Source organism: Phragmites australis, chromosome 4 (genome assembly GCF_958298935.1).
Source record: "Phragmites australis chromosome 4, lpPhrAust1.1, whole genome shotgun sequence".
In the NCBI taxonomy this organism is placed as follows: Eukaryota; Viridiplantae; Streptophyta; class Magnoliopsida; order Poales; family Poaceae; genus Phragmites; species Phragmites australis.
Genome location: NC_084924.1, coordinates 11,477,631 through 11,496,695, shown reverse-complemented (window position 1 = coordinate 11,496,695; position 19,065 = coordinate 11,477,631). Strand labels below are relative to the sequence as shown.

The following is a 19,065-nucleotide window of genomic DNA, read 5'->3' as shown; positions in this document are numbered from 1 at the left end:
GTCGGTGCCTAGCGAGCGACAGAGCGACCATGAGCAAGGATTTCAATTTCATTTTATAATTTTTTCGTTTACCAGAGAAAAGTCCAAAATTTCGATCATTTTTCGTACTCCATGATGTGGGTCCTACATGTCAGGAAAAGAAAATTTCGAAATTAGATATTTTATTTTCCTCCAAAATTAAAGTAAGGAAAACAATGAATAAATCGGATTCTTCTTTGCGGGATTCACAAAATTTCGCTGAAATTTTAATACCTGGGCATGAGAAATTCAAACCGCGCCGGAAAAATTCTCCCGCTGTGAAAAAACTCGCACACGGGCCGCACGAGGAAAGGAAACGGTAGCGTGGCGTGTGAGCAACCGAGCCACTCGACTTGTCCTCGCTTTGATGGTGGTGGGCTGTAGCCAACGCAGGCGCGGCGCACCTGAGGGCTCGGCGGCTGGGCTGGTTGGGGCGAGAGGGTGAGGCGGAGGTTGGTTTGCCACACCGGTCGCCTGGTCTCCTCATCTTCCCCTCGTCTCGTCGCCTCTGCTGCTCTTCAATTCGCCGAGCCCTCGCCGAGCGGGAGCGCGGAGAGAAATGCGACCGCGATGCCCTTCTTCCTCTCCGCCTCCCTCCTCCCAATCCCAGCCCTACAACTAACCCCGCTTCCTCCACCGCCGCCTTCTCGACACCGCCGCCGCCGCTTCCTCTCCGCCCCGCTCGCTGCGTCCGCGTCCTCCAGGCCCTCGCCGCGCCGGCCCTACCGCCGGCGCCGCGACGCCCCGACTCGGGCACCTACGCCGACGCCGCCGTCTCCCCAACAGCCGCGGCCGCAGCAGCGCCCAGCCAATGCCCCCGCGCCGGGCCCGCGCGGCGCCCGCGGACAGGAGGAGCTGGAGGCGGCGGTCTACGACTTCATGCGCTGCTCCGCCAAGCCCAGGGCGTTCCCCACCCGCGAGGAGCTCGTCGCGGCCGGGCGCGCTGACCTCGCCGCCGCCGTGGCGTCCAGCGGGGGGTGGCTCTCCCTCGGCTGGTCATCCGGCGCGGACGGCCCCTCGACGACGACGTCGGTATCATCAGGTGGGGGCCACCCCCACTACCCACCGGAGGTGGGCGTCTATGACCGTAACCTAGCACCGGGCGCGGGGGGTGACGCCGGGAGGTGGGTAATCGAGTTGCTCTGTGCTGTGGCCGTCCATTGAATGTTGATTGCTCCGCTGTCCCCTTATCGTGCGACGTCTTGCTGAATTTCGGTACGTGCGTTGCAGGGAGGAGGAGGAGGAGGCGTCACCGTCCGGGTGGGAGCCGGAGACGGAGGAGACGAGGTGGGTGCCTGCTGAAGCCCGTTGCTCCATTTGTTCCCTGCGGCCTTCGTTGGTTAATCATGGTTGTGGTGCGCTCCACGGTGGTTACAGGGAGGAGGTCAGGTTCAAAGCAGGCCTCGAGGGGATGCTCACCAGGCTACAGAGGGATAGGGAGCGGGCGCGGCCACCGCCACGGAGCAGTCCCCGAGTGGAAGGCCGAAGTGACAACGGTGGTATGTGGGATTTCAATTCTCAAAATTCTTTAGGAACATAAGTTGTTTCCAGTTGTGCAGTGGCAGTAGTACTTTCTTTGCCAATCACCAAGGGTTATTACATAGTTGGGAAGCATTCATCTATGACTAAATAAGATGTCTTGGTTACAACAGTTGATTTTTTTTTGGTATCAAGGAGCTCATTGCCGCATAGTGGTCGTAGTTACGCGTTGTGGCTGCCTTCTTTTAGTTCTACTCCTTGCTTCACATTTTTTTTTTAAAAAAAAAAGAATGCGTGGGAATGAAGGTTCCAGGAATTCAATGAGTGCACTTGGAAGGGTTCGTCCAAGCTGTCTGTTTTTGTAGTTTGATCTTTTCTGCAGGGGCTTTCTAACATCGTCTCTAGTAGAAAATTTGCTAAATGAACCGATTTGTTTTTACATATGTAACAAAATATATTGTAACGGTTAGTTAGTTGTCCATTTAAGGCTATACATCGGACAAAATACCTTTTTGTCAGCTACATGATTTTCTTAAAATAAAATAATGATACTAATAATTTATAATTATTCTGTGGTCTGTCATATTTTTATTGTTCGTGTCAATGTTCACTGCTCACACCTTGATGTTGATTGCAATTTTGATTAATTGCAAAAACACTACTGAGTTATTTTGTCTTGTTCCCTTTTTGGATCATTGGAGGATCCAGAGCAATTACTTTCAGTCTACCCTCAAGTGATTTACAAAGTACAAACAACTGATTTAGTAGCTAGTACTATGCACAACGTCTTCTGCCTTCATCTTTGATTATAGAGTATACATGTATAGTTGAAATTTAGTATAGATAATTTATTATAGGGTATAGAAAGACTTGCAAATATATTTTCTAACAAGTATCTGTCTTAAGACTGACCGTGTTTTGGGAAGCATTCATCTATGACTAAATAAGATGTCTTGGTTACAACAGTTGATTTTTTTTTTTTTTATTTTTTGTATCAAGGAGCTCATTGCCGCATAGTGGTCGTAGTTACGCGTTGTGGCTGCCTTCTTTTAGTTCTACTCCTTGCTTCACATTTTTTTAAAAAAAAAAAAGAATGCGTGGGAGTGAAGGTTCCAGGAATTCAATGAGTGCACTTGGAAGGGTTCGTCCAAGCTGTCTGTTTTTGTAGTTTGATCTTTTCTGCAGGGGCTTTCTAACATCGTCTCTAGTAGAAAATTTGCTAAATGAACCGATTTGTTTTTACACATGTAACAAAATATATTGTAACGGTTAGTTAGTTGTCCATTTAAGGCTATACATCGGACAAAATACCTTTTTGTCAGCTACATGATTTTCTTAAAATAAAATAATGATACTAATAATTTATAATTATTCTGTGGTCTGTCATATTTTTATTGTTCGTGTTAATGTTCACTGCTCACACCTTGATGTTGATTGCAATTTTGATTAATTGCAAAAACACTACTGAGTTATTTTGTCTTGTTCCCTTTTTGGATCATTGGAGGATCCAGAGCAATTACTTTCAGTCTACCCTCAAGTGATTTACAAAGTACAAACAACTGATTTAGTAGCTAGTACTTTGCACAGCGTCTTCTGCCTTCATCTTTGATTATAGAGTATACATGTATAGTTGAAATTTAGTATAGATAATTTATTATAGGGTATAGAAAGACTTGCAAATATATTTTCTAACAAGTATCTGCCTTAAGACTGACCGTGTTTTGGGTATTTTACTGATTTTGCATGTGCGGCTTCTCTCACTACACTTTTAGTACCAATACTTTTAAATGGAGAGTCAGATGGTCAGCAATTACGAGCTTCCACTTTTACAGTGTTCTTAAGGAAGCTTTGGATTCTTTTCTCTATGGACAACTTATGCATAAATCATTATAACGGGCTAACGGCTCAGAATGTTCATTGTGAACTAAAATGACCCAACTATGTTGCATGTGTACAGCTTTAGTTGGCAATAGCAGCGCTTCTAGTCATAATGCGGCTGGTGGCAGGTATACTCCAAGGGTACCTGATAATGGAAACATTCATGGATCTCTACCTCAAAATGGAACACTAGAGGTCAACAATGCCTTAAGGAGTTCGAGCAATGACACATGGCAAACATGGACCCTTGGCAAGGGTGGCTTATCTGATTTTGAAGGTAATACATCAAATCAACTTTATTCTTCTATAGTGCATCATATTTGTTAATTAATTGCTTGTTGACACATTTGAAGTACTGCAGCTGCTGAGGTCCTACCAACTGAAAGGGCAAAATTATCTGGACATGATTCACTAGACATTGCAATGGTGCAAAATGACAGTCACAGATCATCTAATGGTGTGGCTGTAAGCGATTATCCTAGTGATCGTGTAGACTCTGAAAGAGATGAGATTCATTCACGTCTTCAAAATTTGGAATTGGATCTTACCGCTGCTCTCAAAACATTAAGATCAAGATTTGACAAAGTTTTATCAGATATGGTGTGTATATGTATCTTCACATAAAGTGTTATTTGCATTCACTTTTCTTTACTTGTTCCACAGTTGTAGTTTTTAATTAGCACTTAGTAGACATGGTTCCACTGCACTGATCTGCTTTTTATGAACCAACCAACTCACAAAGAGTGTCATCATGGGAAGCATGCAATGAAATCTTTTACATTGTGACTGATGATATCTTCGTAAATGCCTATATTGGCATCATGAAGATAGTGCAAGCAGATTTACAAATGATTGCAGTGGTCAGTAGAGGATGCTCCCTTGCAATGTTGAATGCTTCTGTGTTAGCCACTTCTGTCGGTAGTTTGCTGCAAAATTTAGTTGATTTATTATTATACCTTTCGAGGTTTTCTGAAACTTATTATCATTAGTAATTGCCGCAATAACCAAACAGTCTGTCAGTAATAATCTAGGGATTATACTTCTAGAGGCATTATACTTGTAACTTTAAACATCCAGCTTTGTTGCTTCCTTTTCCAGTCAAGTAGTATTAGAGCAACTGTGCTGAATGATCATCTCTGAGATGTTTCTTGTCTTGATTTTTCTAGTGGCATGATACTTGTCTCTCTAAACAATCCGACTTTTTTATTTCTTTTTCCAGTCAAATGGTGATGGAGCAACTGTGCTCAATGATGTCTCCGACGATTGGGAATTTGAGGAGACAAAGGTAATGCAAGCTCAAGAGGAGCTACGGTTAATCCGTGCTAAAATAGCTATATTAGAAGGGAAGATGGCACTTGAGATAATGTATGCCCTCCTCAAATTTATCATTTATGCTTCATATTTCATCTCATTGCCGCCTACTTACTCTATAAGAATATATGTCATGTCATCAGTGAAAGGAACAAAATAATTGAAGATAAACAAAGGAGGCTTGATGAAGTTGAGAAGGCCTTGAGTGAGCTCCGTACTGTTTATATTGTGTGGCCTAATCCTGCTTCGGAGGTTTTATTGGTTGGGTCGTTTGATGGCTGGACAAATCAAGTTAGTACCTACCCCAATTTTCTGTTATGTCTCTTAAATATTTGAACTTTACTGAATAATTACAAGATATGTAATATTTTAAGGCTCCATTCTTTGTTACTCATTTTAGTTGGTTGTCCTTAGTCCTTACAGTTCTATTGAATTTATTCAAATAAAATTTAGGGTTATCAAAGAGATGAGGCCAAGTATGTTGCTTCTCTTATTGGTTTTGCAAATGCAATTTACTGCTAGCGCGTTTTATGATAAGTGATTAGTTCGTTGCTGATACATCACTAAAACAGATAAGATTAGATATTGTAAAAGACTATTAATGGAGACCACATCCTGGAAACTTACTGTGCTGGTGTGTTGATTCATGTCAAACACAGTACACCATGTGTCATGAATGTAGCAACATGTGTCATAAAAAAACCTGCCATGTTCATGAATGTAGCAACTTGTTTTGATCTGGTTGGAGGTGTAGCCAGATTAGGGGGGCGGGTCACTAGATTTGGACATCTAGTCATTTAGGATAGTTAGGGAGAATAAAAAGATGTGGAAGACATTTGTTTTTGTTTCTTGGAAAAGGGGAATAAGGTCTAATAATTTTTTTCAATATTTTTTTTGTCTACCATATGAGAATTGGAAAATGACAAAGGCACTGGTAGTAAATTTACACGGATTTTCTAAACCTAGGTTCAGCTATACCTAGGCACTAGTGTTGTATTTGGTAATGATGCAGTGTATACGTTGCGACTTGTTAGGTCAAACGACCCACAAGTTTCTTTTAGGTGACTATAAAACTGAAATTTATTTCTACCTTTTTATGTAATACCTTATCCTTACCGGCGTGGTTTGAAGAACAGATTTATAATTTATTGCATATAGCTTCACCCTAAGCTGAGGCTTTGTCACCTTATGTTTATCTTCAATTAATGAACTGATCATCAATCCTTACTTGTCGTGTCACACTTCGCTACTAACTGTAATACCCAACTGGCCGGATGTTTTTTAGCTATGCATTTCATGCTCACATTGGATAAAAAAAATATGAATGGTGATATATATGGCATGCACTAATTAATAAATATGGAACTAATTTTACTTTAGACATGTGGCCTGGTTTCAGCTTTGATATCGTTTTCAGACTACTGATTATTTTTAACTATGTGAATTTCTGCTTTGGATGCTAACCTGTAGGATTGTATATCTTTGTATTGCTGGATTTTTAGCCTTTTCTTAAATGATTAGTAGGTGTGGTATAATCTTGGTGAGTTCAATGAAATGAGGTTCATCAATCTATATTGTCGATGGTGAAGGACCAAACCGCTTTTGTGTTCATTTTGATCCAAATGGCATAATTTTATTCTGTTTCCAGGCAATGAACACAAAGTAGATTTTTGTATTTCATGCACCGTAGGTGAAATAAATCGACTTGCTTTAGATGTCACTCTGTGCTTGCACGCGAATATCCTTCAATTGGAAAGATAACCCCCATCCATACACATTCATCTTTATCATCTCTTTTCTATGGTTAATCTAATTCTAAGCATCACTGCAGAGAAAGCTGGAAAGATCAGAAAGCGGTATTTTTTCCTTAAACCTGAGGTTGTACCCGGGTAGATATGAGGTAATTGTCTGCCCTTTACTCCCTGTAATCAGTATTTTTACATTCTCTGATAGCTTCAAACTGTTCTTCAGATTAAGTTTATTGTTGATGGTGTCTGGAAGAATGATCCGCTGCGTCCCACTGTGTACAACAATGGGCATGAAAACAACCTTCTGGTTGTCACTTGACTTGCAGCTTCATCCTTGTAGCATTTTTGTAGATTATTGCCTAGATCGTTCTTGACATGATTGATCCCAACTGATTAGATTGGTCCCTCCTTGTAACTAGTCAGCTTTGCCTTCAGTTATTTCTTATTTTTTTAGATAGTCGTGTACAACATAAACAGTTAGGGTGTTGTCGAAATGCATCACCCCGTTGAGATAGGAGAAGAAAGTAGTTGTGTATTTTTTTTTTTCTTCCCCTTCTTTCTCCCTGCCCCCTGGAGGAGCATAGTTTTGCCCTCAAAAGTATTCAAATGTTCAGGTGTTGGTTCGCCTTCGTTGCGTGTAACAATGTAGTGATGTACATATGCTGTGATGAAACAAAATCGTGGCTGTAAGATTGCAGCTTGCAGGAGTTCCATTTATCGAAGTGCTATGTTTATGGGCTTCTAACCCCAGCAGTAGAAATCGCTGTGAGGAAGCGGTTTGGCGTTGCTGTGGAAGAGAATTGATTCAGCACAAGGTAGAACTTCTCTCCGCATCAGTTTCTATCTCTGTATCCCTCCTGCATACCAATTTATAATCTAGCCGGACTCTGATCAGGTAGGCTAGGCAGCATGAAGGCAAAACACAACTGAATTTTGAAGGCATTCATTTACTCATGGTACTGTCGCTGAAGTCATATATTTGGATCACAAGTATCATAAGTAGGTAACCAAACTTGAACTTTCATTTCATCTTAACATCCATTTATATTTCAATTTAGCAACTTACAAGAAACCAACACTTTTGTTTCTTTCTTCTCTTTCCCCAGCCACTTGATCATCCTAGATTCAATTCAAAACAGAAGCGACAAAAAAATATAAGAAGCAAAATCCGAACAACCGCTATGGTAACACACAAATAATCCTGACCTTGTTCTACACCCTTTTTCTCCTGTTCTCCCAAGGCCATGCCATAATTACCCAACCGTTCAACCATATTTCCATCAGCACAAAGCTCAAAGCTCATCCATGCCTGCTCACCTCGGGAGACGATGATCACCTTGGCCGATCAGTTGCTGGTCCCCTTGAACCTGTACCACCTGGCGCAGATGATGAAGTAGATGAAGTTGAAGACGCCGATGCCGGCGATGGTCCAGTAGAAGAGGTCGAGCCTGCCCTTGTTGAGGTCCTGCGCCAGCCAGTTGCTCCCTGACCCCGTCGTCCGGTGCACGATGGTCACCAGGAACCCGCTGAGGTAGTTGCCGAGCGCCAGGTTGCAGAACGCGAGCGCCCCCGCCACGCTTCGCATGTGCTCCGGGATCTCCTTGTAGTAGAACTCGATCTGGCTGATGAGGTTGAACGCCTCGGACAGTCCCAGGATCAGGAGCTGCGGCACCATCCACAGGCTGGACATGGCCGAGATGGCGCCGCCGGTGATGGTCGTGCCGAGCGTCGGCTCGCTCAGCGCGATGGCGCGGCGCCGGTCCTCCACGATGGCCGAGATGACCATGGCCACCGTGGAGAGCGCGATGCCGATGCCCATGCGCTGCAGCAGCGTGAGCCCCTCCTCCTTGCCGGTGATCTTCCGGATCTTTGGCAGCAGGAGGCGGTCGTAGATGGGGATCCAGATAGTCTGCGCGAGCATGGCGAAGACTGTGAATGACGCCGGGGGGATGTGGAACCCGCCGTGGCCGAGGCGGCGGTCGGACTGCAGCGCAGACAGCACCACGTACGTGGACTGCTGCACCACGGCCACGTAGTAGATGATCCCCGTCGACCACACCGGCACGATGCGGATGAGGCACTTCACCTCCTCCACCTGCTGCACGCTGCACAGCCTCCACGGGTCCGCCGGCGCGGCTCCCCCCGGCCGCACCTCCTCGGGAGCCGCCACGATGGCCGCCTTGTCCAGGCACCGGAACTGGTCCGTGTGCGCGAGCTTGGACACCAGCGCGCTGGTGTGCGGCGGGTTGAACAGGTCCTGCTTCGGGTCCTTGGGCTGCTTCAGAGCACGCTTCTTTACCGCCGCCACCAGCACCTGCACGACGCTGGTGAAGGGGCTCCCCTCGGGGGTCATCCGCACGTACAGCCGCGTGCCCATGAAGAAGAGCACGCAGGCGAGGAACATGAGCACCGTCGGGATGCCGAGCCCGATGGACCAGCTCACGTTGCTCTGCACGTAGATGATGACCGTGGCGGAGATGAGCATCGCGGCGGTGAAGGTGAAGTAGTACCAGTTGAAGAAGCTGTTGATGCCGCGCTTGCCGGACTCCGTGTGCGGGTCGAACTGGTCCGCGCCGAACGGCATGCTGCAGGGGCGGATCCCCGCCGAGCCCACCACCAGGAACGCGAAGGAGATGAAGAGGACCGCGAACTGGTACGGGGTCGCCTTCTCGCAGGTCTCGCCGACGCCGCAGTCCGGAGGGTGCAGGCTGTCCGCGCCGGCCGTGAGCGTCAGTAGGAACATGCCCTGGTCGATGCATGGAAGGATGGAACAAGTGAGCGAGTACGTCGGAGGGAACTCAACGTGAGTTTGAAATCTTAAATCGCGATTCCCCAACCCAACGCATCGAAGCAGATTAATTGTCACTACTGCTAAGACAGTGTTAAGTTTTTTTAAGGAAAGCAGGAACTTTATTAATTAACCATATGGGTACAAAAGAAATTGAGTAAAATGGAATACCCTCCTAACAATTCACTCCAAATTACAAATACCACCATACAGGTAAAATAATTGCATTTAGCACCCGGCAAGTATAATCCCGTTGCAAAATGTCATATCAAAATATTTGCCTTGATATGACCTGGAATGCTCCACGTAGGCTACCAGCATAAAGAGGTGGGGATGGAGAAGGGTATAACCGCACACTAAAGTCTATCGGATCAAATATGCCACTGCAATTCCGTCCACAAATCAGACCAGATGAGAAGCCTTCTAGGTCTGAATACGTTATCAAACTCTCCTACATCGCGTCATTTATATGTTATCAGCCTATACGGAACACTCGAGGTTACATCATGATAAAAATATCGATATGGAGTCAAGCAAGAACCATGAGGGGGAATTTTGTACTAGGGTTAAATTTGTAGAGTGTTAAATGTAACTATTTTACTTTTAGGAGGTAATTGCAACTTGAAGTGACCTCTAGTGGTACATGCAATTTTCCCGAAGATATATCCCAAGCGATGAGACAGTGTTGAGCGATGAGTTGAAATAGCTTGGTCATCACAAGCGAAATGTATTCCCCCCGTTTGGGCCCAGGCTTACGCCAACCATTGGGCCAAACACCACCACTTGGGTCATGGGCTCGTGGCCCACTTAGGCCATGCCAACCATCCAATTCCGCCGGCAACGCGACACGGCTCCCGGGGCCAAACCCCGGCGAAGCAACCAGAGGCGCACGGCACGTTAGTTGGTGGGCACCAACGATTGGGAGGCTACAGGCGATTAACTTACTAGCAGTGGCCGTGGCATTGGGAGCTACTGCTTGTGATCGACCTGGACGCTTTGTCCTGCCCTCCTGTCCTGGCGGGCTACACAGTGTGACAGTCCACGAAACGAGCGAGCAGGTGAGTCAATCCTGGTGGCTCCATCTTCTCTGTGCATGCGAATTGTTTTTCGCACCAGTAGCCAGCGCCACGCGTTCCCGCTGCCGCCACCCGGGTCCAAACCGACACATTGTCCGTCACGTGTTCCCACTGCGCACCTACCCGCCGCCTGAGCCCACTCTGGGTCCTGCCGTGCACGGCTCCGACGCCACCGCTCGCTCCGCACACGCCCACTTCCACAAGCGCGCCGGCGCGCGCGGCCTCTCGTGGCCACGGCGAAGCCACCCCGTCCCACCGAAACCGAACCGAGCGAACCCATTCCGGCAAAGCAAAACGCGGCGCGGGGCCGGCACTTTTTACCAGAGACACCCCCGACCTGGCCCGCGCCGCGACCACGAGCGCCGAGCAGCACGGGGTGGGGGGCGATGAGGTCAGGAAGACTCGTAGTGGCCTCGGAACGAACTCCTCGACTCCATGTCACGCTCCTACCGTGTGAGATCCGACCACCGGCCGCCAGATTAAGTGGCTTTCGCTGTCGATTCCCCATCGCATCGCGGCAGCCTCCAGCTAGCAGAGTAACACGGTACGTGGGCTGCTGCCTCCGGAACCCGACCGATCCATCGTTTTAGCTACTCAATCTCCGATGGCTCCACCACCGGCTCCTCCTCCCCCCCTCTTGTGAGTCTGTGCACTACAGTTAGATCATTTCAAGTGAGTTATTTATCTTTAGCGTTTCAATAATTTCTCTTCATGATTTTCATTACGAAAAGATTTTCAACGTTATTTACTTCAAAACAGGATTCTCTTTCATTTTTTTTTATAAATTCTTTCAAAGTAAAATGGTTGGAGATAAAAAAATAAAAATAACAGGAACAAAAAGAGAAATAAAAAGAATATGATTGAATAGTGTTAGGTGGCGGTCACCGACAGATACGCGCGTCTGTCCGGATAAAGGGGCCGACGAAGTCGAACCGTTTTATTTGGCTGCGCGTGACAGGTTCTTCCAAGACTCGCGTGCAAATGACGTACTCTTCCGAACCTAGTACACCAATGCTGATCGTGATCGATGCCACTACGGTATCAGTCGGTGCCGGGGACCTTAATTATCGAGGCATGCCTCACTAGGATTACACTAATGATTAGCCTCCATTAGGTAGCCGTTACTTAGCAGCTACGCCGTGGGGTACAGGTGTGGGCAAAATGGAGTATCAAAACTGCTCATAAAAGCTGATCGACAGCATAAAAAGCCGACGGGTTAGGTCATTACAATACGGGTTAGCGTGGCGCTGATCATGAGTTACACACTCACACTGCTAGTGCACGATAATGCAGGACACGAGGCTAGGCTAACTAACGTGGGGGTCATTATGGAGCGAGATTAGGGGCTAATGCTATGTTTATTTTTACTATGTATTGTCACAATCTGTATTATACGGAGAAATTTCTTCCTATCGAATTATGAATTATGATATTCGCTAGAATCTATAATCAGAATTAAAAACAAACAACGTCTAAGTTTGATCAGATCAGGCACGTGTGCGTTGGATCGGAGATCAGTAAGCCTGCTGGTGGATTTAGTTTTTCGAAGGAAAAAATAGTGGACGCCTAACAACCATGGGAGATTTTATAAACATACTACAACACGTACGTCAGCAGAATTCGTCAACACTGAACGATCAAAACTGAAGACACCGTATCTCTAACAACACAAATTCAACCACCAATTTGACCCGTTAAGAGTATAAGACGGTACCTGCAGCTTCCTACTCGGTATAGTACTCACTCCCTAAATAGCAAAAAAAAAATCCATCAACTAAAGACTGGTTAGAGAGCTATATATTTCCAGATCATGACTGATAATTCACCTAAAATGCACTCTGAAATCCACACAAAAAATCTAAACTAAACTAGAGCGCAGATGCGTCCGATCTGGTACCATCTCGATAAATGGACTGAAACTTCAGCTAAGCTGTACTGACACCACGGTCACCAGCTCGAAAGAAAAGAAAAAAAAAAGAGCAGCTCGGAAGTCCAACTCAGACCAGGCCGGCCACCAGCTCCCTCGTCATCCACGGTCCCAAGAAAACTGAATCTGAGCCCGACGAATCCGTCCATCGATCGATCGAATTCCACCCCCAAATCGAGTTCGAGCGAGCACGCAAGAGACGACATCCGCCTCGAACAAGCAGGCAAGGGAGCGATAATTGTACTGGCGGAGGAGTGAGGGTACTCACGATGAGGGAGGCGATGGAGGCGATGGCGAGCGCGAGGTAGCGGCCGAGGTAGGCGTCGGAGAGGAAGGCGCCGATGATGGGGGCCAGGCTGGTGGTGCCGTTGAGCCCGTTGAGCAGCGTGGCGGCGTCCACGCTCCGCATGTGGAACACCTGCGTCAGGTACACCAGCAGGTTCGCCGACGTGCCCAGCGTCCCCAGCTTCTCGAACGTCTCGTTCCCTGCCACCATTCTTTCATGTCAGCTTCTCCGTCGAGCAGCCATCCATTCCAGCCAGCCGCGTGCGGTGGGGGCATGCACGCAAAACCCTGCGACCGAACCGAGCAACAGCAGCAATCTCGTACCGATGATGAACGGCATGGCCTTCCAGCCGTGGTACTTGACGGCGGGCCGCGGGGGGCTGTCCTCGCCGCCGCCGTTCTCCAGCTTGTCTACGTCCATGCTCTTCAGCTTCCGCGACTCCTCCTCGTCCTCACGCCCGCCGCTGCGCATTCTCTCTCTCTCTCTCTCTCTCTCTCTCTCTCTCTCTCTCTCTCTCTCCTGTCTCCGGGGAGTGCGCGTTTCTTTCTAGTGTCTGTCAGTAATGAGAGGAGCATTATGCCTACCGGTTTATAAAAAGAGCAAAGCAGCATCAGTGGTGTTGCAGTCGGTCACGTGGGGCAGCTGGGCCCTTTTCCCCTCCACTACATAAAACTATCTTTTATTGCAAGAAGGTCCCTGCTGGGAAATTAGTACCATGACTTCACTTCTACTAAAAAAAAATTGTATCATGCCATGTCGCCCTCTGAACTTTTGACCGCACAGTGGCCACCGGTCCTTGTTAAGTTGGCAAGGAGGAGGGGGAGGGTGCCTTTGAGTCCAACGCAAGGCGAATTCCCTGTGAGTGATCACTGGTCGTAACGAAGTCTGGAGTTTTTGGATGCGTCCGTGGATTTTTAAAGCGGTGCTACACCAGTGATGTGCTTGATTTTTATCATGTTATGACATGTTTCTGTTACACATGTTTCCAAATCTACATTTTCGTAGTTCGACATCGGTAGAATATCTTGACACTATTATTCCCCTATCACATTTTCTAAATAAAGTTTTCCTAACAAAACAAAAAAAGGAAGAAAGAAATGGATATAGTTAATGTCCTTAGTTTGTGGTTAGATTGCCCTCTCCTCTAGTGAGCATGAGAGAGATGGGAGAAAGGGAGCAATTGCATTGACCTTTCCAGCCAAGTGCCCAAACGGATCATTGGACCAGAGGGGTTTGGTGCGTGGATCGTGGGTTTTGGGAGTTGTTGGAGATTGTTTGGAGGCAGGCAGATGGAGACAGGGGTGGCGAGTGAGTGGTTAGCATGCCTACGTCCAGTGGCTAGTGAATGTGAGAGAGCCAGCAGACATAATTGATTGAGGTTCCTTAGCACATGGATACACGCAAAGTGATGACATTTCTTTTAGCACCCACTCGCTCTCTCTCTAAAAGTTATGAATGGAAGAATCATCGTGTCTAACTAGAACCACCCTACAAATATCATGCAAAGAGCATCTTCAACCGAATTGCTTTCCCACTTTTTATCCTATTTTGTAGTAAAAATTGGATAAAACCAAGCTCCGTTTGACTCCTTATCCTGCTCGCCAAATGGGGGACTCGCTACTTCCTCCCTCTCGCTCCCCACATCTAGCGAACCTCACCCGCTCGCTATGGGGCACGGGAGGAGGCTGAGGCAGCGTGGGAACAGGACAACGACTCCGAGAGGCCCATGTGCTCGGCCACTCGCACTCGCCCGCCATCGCCCTTGCGCCCGGCTGTCTGCGCTCTCTCGTAGCCGCCCCTGCGCTTAGTCACTTGCGCTCATCCACGCGCTCCCATCTCGATCACCTCTGCAGGAGCTCTGGCCCGCCCCTTCCTCTTCGAATCGAGCACCTGTGGGAGGCCAAGGTCACCGAGCCACGGGAGGCTAAGGTCGCCGAGTGAGTCCAAGAGCCGGAGAAAGAGATATTTGGGGAGAAATGAGAGAGAGCAGAGAGCAGAGATACAGACATGCTTGTGCTTGAGAGCTGTTGTTGCTGTTTTGGGTCTGGTAGGTGGAACACGTGACAAATGGTGTATAAGGAGCCAAATTTAGAGAGTTGATTGAAGTATGCTGATAAATAAAAAGTGGAATCTGGATAGAGAGCTCTCTATATAGAAGAATAGGACCTAAATTTGAGAGTTCGATTGGAGATGTTCTAAAGAGGTATTGGATCAAGTTAACAGATGCAATAATTTACACATTGCATCTAACGGTGCTAACTTTCACGGTGCTAACGATTAGTCGAGCACGGTCTCACTGAACCGGTCCGGGTTCGAGATACGGCATCCTCTTAATGACAACCCGGGGAGGACGTCCTCCCCCTCGGTGCGTCGTTTTACACATTGCGTCGCTCAATTGAAGAATTGAAGATTACCAGTAGAGAGCTAAGCCTACCTCAGTTGGTTAAGGAACTGGCCGTTTAAATCTCTTTGCACCCATCAACATTTATTTTTGCGAATGGGGTTTGTTTTTTGCGCAGAACGAGATGCAGGAAGCTCTGTGAATTTACCCAGACCGAAGAAGTTCTTAATATTCCTCTGAGTTAGAGGGTCTTGCATAACAAATTGTTCAAACATGTTGTCACTTAGCATTGAGCGACCACATGATCGTTCACCAACCATATAATAGTTCAAAGGCTCCTTCGCTTGAGACTCCTCAAGGGGGCTTAATTTCAGGTAGCATGCATGCCGCATTTGTTTATCGATAATTTAGTCGTTATGGATCGACCTAACAACGTGATATTTGTTTATTGGTGCCTGTGTCCTGGATATAGGGTGTGAAGATGGAGAAGGAAGAAGCAAAGTTGACTAGCTAGAATCAATCACATCAGTATAGTATATCTCAAGCTGTCAGGCATTCATGTAAGAACAGTGCAATAGAAAGAAGAATTTGTCAGGAGAGTTTCTGGCAGGAACCTTTTCTATTTTTCTTCTGACTTATGATCACCTTGACATGTATAGGGACCAATCAGGCCTGGCTGAAAGAATCAAATGGGTTAAATAAGTTTGAAGATTTTACTGAAACATACTTGCAACGGCAGTGCTTGAAAAATGTAACAGTGCGATGCAATAACTAAAGAAGCTAGTTTCCGACAGGGAATCTCTTTTCTTTGCTTCCGGAACCCTGACATGGACCTAGTTGGATGAGGACCAATCAGGCCCAGTATATGAATCTAAATGGATTAAATAAGTCTGAAGAGTTTATTGAAACAAATACTTCATTATCCTGGTATTACAGAAGCAATTAACTGGATCCAGTTTACTGAAACAAATCTGAAGTTCTGCTAAACATATTTTAAATTTGCATGGAAGAATATGTTTGAGAAGGCATCCACAATGGCTGGCTCATCCTCTTTTCAAACCATCTTCGCCGGCCCATACTTTCTTTCTCAGGATATCATCGCCTGTATATCTTCTTAATTCTGATCCAACACCACCTAACAAGATGCGCAGCGATGCACGCGCGATTGTGAGGCTGAAACGCAGGCCCTGCTGCTCGACCCGTACGTAATCCAGCCTGTTCCACGGACACATCGGTGTCGAAGTCCGCACCGGCATTTTCCTGCTCTTTCTGACTGTACAAGCGTAGATGCGTTTGAAGTTCAGCCGTGTCCCTCTTTCAGTTAGGCTTATCTGTTTCTCAGACTTGGCAAAACAGCAACCTGGACTGAACAGTCTGGATCATGCGTTGCAGCTGCAGTTGCAGTTGCAGACGGTGTTGGGCCCGAGTCGTTGCCGGTGGGGTCTCGATCGGGTAGGCAGAGCGTTCGGTAGAGTTGGACTGCACCTGCACGGGGGCTGCTGCTGCTGCCCCTTGGGTTGCTTCAAGACCCTGCAATGCAAGCAGAGCCGCACGCACGGCACGGCACGGCACGAGCACGACACCTTTCCTTCCTTCCCCAAGTTGGGCAGATTTTTTCTCTCCGCGCTCAAGTACGAATCATGCCAAGAAAAAGCCCGCACTCCTTCTCTGCCGAGCTGGTGGGGGTGATGGGAGAGGACGCCGAGCTTTGGCGCCACATCAGCGCCCCATGCCGGCGTCTCACCTGCCGGACTGCATTCTTTAGGTATGTTTTTTTTATCAGTTTTTATAGAATTCTAATAGATTTAACGAAGTTATATTTATTAAAAAGAAAAATAAATTTTTTGATCGTATATATTTTGAGAAACTGAATTGAGTTTATGTTTGATTGATTAAATCTAAGATGGGATATAAGAGTTGAGATTGTGATTATTTCCTTGTATAAAGATGATTCTACGAAACTAATAAGTTGATCTATCTATATAAACAGATACATAAACCTGCATCTGTCGGATCAAGTTACAAACTTCACTCTCGAACCAGACTGAAGACATATATTTACATCTGTCAAATCAAATTAGAACCATAGATATGAGCAACCAAACATGATTTTTCTTAAAGATCATATACATCCACCAAACAAGGCAAGAACAAATGCTAGCAACAAACATACCCTTAGTTTCTCTCTCGTCAGCGGCAGCAGCTCCAACCTTCAGCAGGTCAGCCGTCGCTCTCGCCCACCAGATGGTTGTTCGTTCGCCGGTTGTTGCACTCAATTCAATGCCAAGGAAGCTGGTTGCCGTGCAGGGAATCGCAGACGCACGTCTTCAGGCTCGAGTTGGGCCGCAGCAGAATGTATGCGCGTCACGGGAACGACTCACCCAAGAGGCAGATCGCTTCGGACTCGAGCTGTTTTCAGCATCATCGACTTGTTGTGAGCAGATCGTCGCCTTGATCGAGTTTCGGATTAGGAATTATTGCCTGCGAACTTGCGATCAGAAAGCTGACGGGAGAGAAGGATTATGGGTGTGTCAAAGGAGGCAATGATCTCTCGCACGTACGCACGGTGACGGCACATATAAATAAGCTAATCAAAGGTGGTAGGAAGCCCGTGAATCTGTTGGACAAGGATGGGATATTTTAGAGAGATCACGTGATGTTCGCACAACCATTTTAGAAACGTAGGATAGAGATTGAATTATTAGAGATGGTGAGTAGGTGTTTTAATAAAAAAAATTAAATGGATAGTATTCTCCTATTTAATCATCTAATGTATATTAAACCTTTAGCATAAGCAAAAACACTAAAGAGATTATTTAAAAAGGAAGTTCCGAGATAATATGACTCTACGAATGATATATAATCTATAAATTTTATTCAAGATCATTCCATATATCTTTTTATAAAAGCTTGTAACTTTGAATTAATACGAGCTACTTAGAGAACCCTCAAGTTGATAGAGTAGAGAAAATGAAATTCAATACTTACTTGTACACATAAATGTGCAAATTTTATGTATCTAACAATAAGAAGAATGACTTCACAAGAAGTAGAAATTTCAAAATAAAAAATAAAACAAAAATTGTATCCAAAAGTAAAAAACTTGCAACAAAAATACGGAGCTAATAGAAAAAAAAACTAAATGAGATAATCTAAGGAGAATGATTTTACAAGGAGTAGAAAATTCAGCATAAAAACTAAAATGAAAATCGTATTCAAAAGGGAAAAACTTGAAGAAAAAAAACACGAAACCAATAGAAAGAAACTAGAATGAGATAAACTCGAACATGAAAAGAAACTTATACTTCAATTTAATAAGAGATCAGTCCTATTTTAAACAAATTACAAAATATTTTTTTCTCATAAAAACTCTAACCTATTACAAAGGCTAAGGTATCCTCCCCTCTCCTTTAAAACCCTAACTCTCAAGCATAAGTGGCTAGATCACCCTCTCATAATAGTCATACCCCTCTATTTATAAGCCATAGGAGCTTCCTTATATGTCAAGTTTTCTTGTTCTCAACATACCCCACGTTTATAGTGGTCTCCTACCTACAACAGGAGTATTTTAGTCCATAGTTCACTCGTCCATCGAACAACCATGACACCTTCACAACTTATCTTTGTCTTGACGCTAGCTTCGCGATGATGCCACATGCACTTCAATCTTCCACGGTTTTGAGGTTAAACGGCAAAACCGCTTCGCACGTTTTTCAAAACGTGACTCACAACTGCTTATTTTGACATCAAGTAAGCATCCTGAAGTTGACACGTATATTTCATCTTGCGATCTTGACCGTCAACAAGTCTTTTCCGCTTTCGATCGCTCGGATCGCCTTGTCACTTGCACCGGCATCCACTTCGCTTAACTTTGTCAACACGATGTCTGCATTCTTCCTTTCATGTTTTGCTTGGCCTCTATCCGCACAGATAGGATCATCCTTGACTTTGTCTGGCCTCCTTGATCGTCCAACACCAAACACCTCGCTTGGCTCCGATCATCCCGCTATCGACCGCCAAGTCACATGCATCACCTACATAGCATGAGACAAGAAAACATGCATCTCTAAATCCATATAACTTTATCACAAGTTAATTCAAACTAAAATCTTGTTAAAAAAAGTGTCTAATGAAAAACGTGAATATCGGATAGTCCGATGCTCACACCAGTACCAGCACCAGATCATTTGGTGTGTATAACTCATTCGGACTC

The 19,065-nt window shown here is 45.8% G+C and overlaps 2 protein-coding genes across 2 annotated transcripts; one reads left to right on the top strand and one right to left on the bottom strand.

Moving 5' to 3' along the window:
* Positions 1-383: 383 nt before the first annotated feature.
* LOC133915697 (protein FLOURY ENDOSPERM 6, chloroplastic-like) lies at positions 384-7,156 on the top strand. Its single transcript, XM_062358959.1, has 9 exons — positions 384-1,142; positions 1,249-1,305; positions 1,396-1,517; positions 3,455-3,652; positions 3,737-3,975; positions 4,595-4,740; positions 4,830-4,977; positions 6,518-6,586; positions 6,658-7,156. The coding sequence occupies exons 1-9, from the start codon at positions 589-591 to the stop codon at positions 6,751-6,753; spliced, it is 1,629 nt and encodes a 542-aa protein (XP_062214943.1). The 5' UTR covers positions 384-588; the 3' UTR covers positions 6,754-7,156.
* A 271-nt stretch (positions 7,157-7,427) lies between these two features.
* LOC133915696 (protein NRT1/ PTR FAMILY 2.11-like) lies at positions 7,428-13,083 on the bottom strand. Its single transcript, XM_062358958.1, has 3 exons — positions 12,835-13,083; positions 12,494-12,711; positions 7,428-9,180 (listed from the first exon to the last, which is right to left on the bottom strand). Exons 1-3 carry the CDS (start codon positions 12,980-12,982, stop codon positions 7,780-7,782), a joined length of 1,767 nt encoding a protein of 588 aa, XP_062214942.1. The 5' UTR covers positions 12,983-13,083; the 3' UTR covers positions 7,428-7,779.
* Positions 13,084-19,065: the final 5,982 nt, after the last annotated feature.